This window comes from Gossypium arboreum, chromosome 5 (assembly GCF_025698485.1).
Source record: "Gossypium arboreum isolate Shixiya-1 chromosome 5, ASM2569848v2, whole genome shotgun sequence".
In the NCBI taxonomy this organism is placed as follows: domain Eukaryota; kingdom Viridiplantae; phylum Streptophyta; class Magnoliopsida; order Malvales; family Malvaceae; genus Gossypium; species Gossypium arboreum.
The window spans coordinates 86,406,600-86,409,573 of NC_069074.1; the positions used below are offsets into that span (position 1 = coordinate 86,406,600).

Here is a 2,974-nt window from a genome sequence, read left to right on the forward strand (position 1 = left end):
AGAACTTGTTTATTGAAAGTTCGCGATGAAGAACTTGTTCATTGAGAATTTGTGTCAAGGTGGAGATTGTTAGAATTAAGTGACCCAAATTCTTATTTAAATAAAATACGATGGAAAATAAAATAAAAGTAAAATCCATATAGAACTAGACTTCTTTTATTTTATTTTAGAATAAGGTTTTAAACCTTATTAAACTCCATCTATTTTATATTGATTAGATAAGGTGTTTCAATCCTACTAGAATATGGCTTTGCAAGCCTATAAATAGACATAGTCTATTCCTCTTGTATTTGAGTAAAATTTTTCGACATAGTGAATTTTCTTCTCCTCTTGCCTGTGGTTTTTTTCCCGAAAGGGTTTCCACGTAAAATTTATGTGTTCTTTATTTTTATTTATTTTATTCTATTTTATTTTTCACAAGAGGTCAAGTGAAACAAGGTTGCTGCTAACATTAAACAACCATGGATATATGGCAGAAGAAGGGAGATTATTATCAGAGAGATCGAGATAGGTGAGAGATGTAGAAGAGTTGGCAAGGGAAAGTGATGAAGAAGATATGCTTGGAAGATCACAATGTCTTAGACTTAGATTTTGAAGCAAAGGGAGGTGGCTAATGACTTGAGACCAATCATTGGCATTGCTCAGGTTAGTGAAACTCAGATCAACCTCTTTCAAACGAGAAAGATGGGAAAGCCACTCAAGTTTTCCAACACTGAAGATTTTTTTTAAATTATGGCGATACGTCACGTCTCCACCGTTACCACCCAATCTAAGAGTTTCCAACATTGAAAGATTTCCAAGTAGAGAAGGAATTGGACCTCTAAAATTAGCATTAGAGAGATCCAGTAATTTCAATTTTTTCAAGGAACCAAAAAACTCTGGGATGAGACTTCCATTAAAATCATTACTGTTCAAATTTAAAGAAGTCAAATGATGTAGTTTAAGCAGTGAAGGGCTAATTGTACCTGCTACAACCCATAATCGGTCACTAAAACCGAGCATTTCAACATATCCTGTAAGGCGGTTGCAATTAACGCCCAGCCAAAGACAGCACTCCTCACTTTTCCATGAAGAAAGGGCGTCGTTGCCTGATGAATTCATAGCTTGAAGGCTGTGCTTAAATTCAAGTAGAGCTTTTCTCTCACTCTGTCTGCACTCGCTAGCATCGGTGCATTTCTCCTGAAGAAGAAGACAAGATATTGCAAAAAATAAAACAAGTTTATGAGACCTCAAACTTGACATCGTAATCATGAAATATGAAGCAAGAGGAAATGAAATAGTGTTTTGTTGTTTTAATTCTGAATGCTAATAGCTTAGGAAAGCCCTCTTTATAAAGACCCAACTTGAATGGAATATGAGCTTTATAAAGACCCAACTTGAATGGAATATGAGCATTCATTCTATAGGGATGTATTTAGTTATAATCCCTCTACAATAATTTACCATATTGCAAGTCTTTGTACCATATTAAAAAAATTAATTATAATTCCTCTACTATGAAATAGAATATTTTAATACCTTTAATGGACCACTTCAACATTGATTTAGAGTTTTGTAGTTTTCCTTTTCTTGAAACGAGTAGTTACTAATTGCTAAGAAAAATATAATGCTTAAATGGAAGTGATTGTAACACCTTACATCTGACTCAATCATTGGATTCAAGTTACAATATATCATATTCATTAACTAATTACCATTCAATCATCCATAGCGGTTTCAAATCACACATAGTTGCACTTATTGACATATAACATATCAACAATTTGTTAGGTACATATATGCATTGCATTCTCAAGCACTTTCTCATACTTTATAGCATTCAACTAGAGGAATCCTAAGTTACATACCATATATATACACATAACAACATGTCAAAGTTAATTATATACCATCTTTAACATCAAATTCAACATGATCCAGCCACCTAGATACATGCCAAGTTATAAAAAAAAATCAAACAAATAAATTTTGTTGAGTCTGAGAGTAATGCTTAGATGTGGAAGTGGATACATAAGACCTTTACGTGAAACCTAGACTATGCATTGAAAATAAATCATACAATGAGTAACATAACTCAGTAGTATATCTATAACATAAAGCAACATAATTGCGATGATACAATGTAGCATTTAAGTTGTAATCTCATCACTTGGTATTTATTCCTTACACATAAAGCTCAAGTTCATGTTACCTTCTCAACAAAATCCCAAGCTTATAAGCTCAATTTTTTCTAGGTAATGTTTAGCTCATTATCACTTCAACTTGATTTGTCATCCTGGATTGCCTGACAACGATGACTTTCTGCACAATGCCTACCAACCCGAGTTATCCGACAATAATAGTTTTCTCAATTCAGATCTATCATCCCATGATACATGCATTGTAACACCCCAAACTCGGCCTGGATGTTATGACCGGATCTGATGCGCCACATTGATGAGTTCAAAACACTTAGTTTGGAAAAGCTGAGTTGGTGTTGTAAAAGACACTTTTAAAAGTAAGTTAAAGTGAATGGAAGCTGCGCACCAGGTAGGAAGCCAGAAAAGAGGTGGTGAGTCTATTGGACTGCTTAAGTACCAAGCTCTTCATGGATCCAATCCTAGACATGCACACATCCATTGCCACACTTAAAGCATATTGCTTGTCCACGAACAACAAATTAAGTTTAAGTCTATTTAAAATATTTATTTCCCTTGATAACATTTACGTTGCGGAAGCTTTGCTCGATAATCGTGATATTCTGAAAATAAGTAACTTTTATAAAACACGCCCTAGAGCTAACCAATTTGATAACCCAAAATATTAAAAATAATAAAAAGAGAGGCCTTATTACAACTTAAACCAGAAAATAATCAAAATAATAAATGCGAAACTTATTTTAAAGAAAAAAACTTAATCTTCGTGGCCACTCAAATCCCGCCCAACTCCAAGTCCATCGATCTAAGGCTCACCTGCAAAGATGGGAAAAAGGGGG

At 34.0% G+C, this 2,974-nt stretch overlaps 1 protein-coding gene across 1 annotated transcript; it reads right to left on the reverse strand.

Moving 5' to 3' along the window:
* Positions 1-414: 414 nt before the first annotated feature.
* On the reverse strand, positions 415-1,242 carry LOC128292727 (receptor-like protein EIX1). Its single transcript, XM_053027635.1, has one exon. It carries the CDS (start codon positions 1,240-1,242, stop codon positions 415-417), a length of 828 nt encoding a protein of 275 aa, XP_052883595.1.
* Between the last annotated feature and the right edge of the window lie 1,732 nt (positions 1,243-2,974).

What these genes read in the sequence shown, in the direction of transcription:
- LOC128292727 (XM_053027635.1), bottom strand. Translation starts at nt 1,242, where the DNA reads ATGTCAAGTTTGAGGTCTCATAAACTTGTTTTATTTTTTGCAATATCT.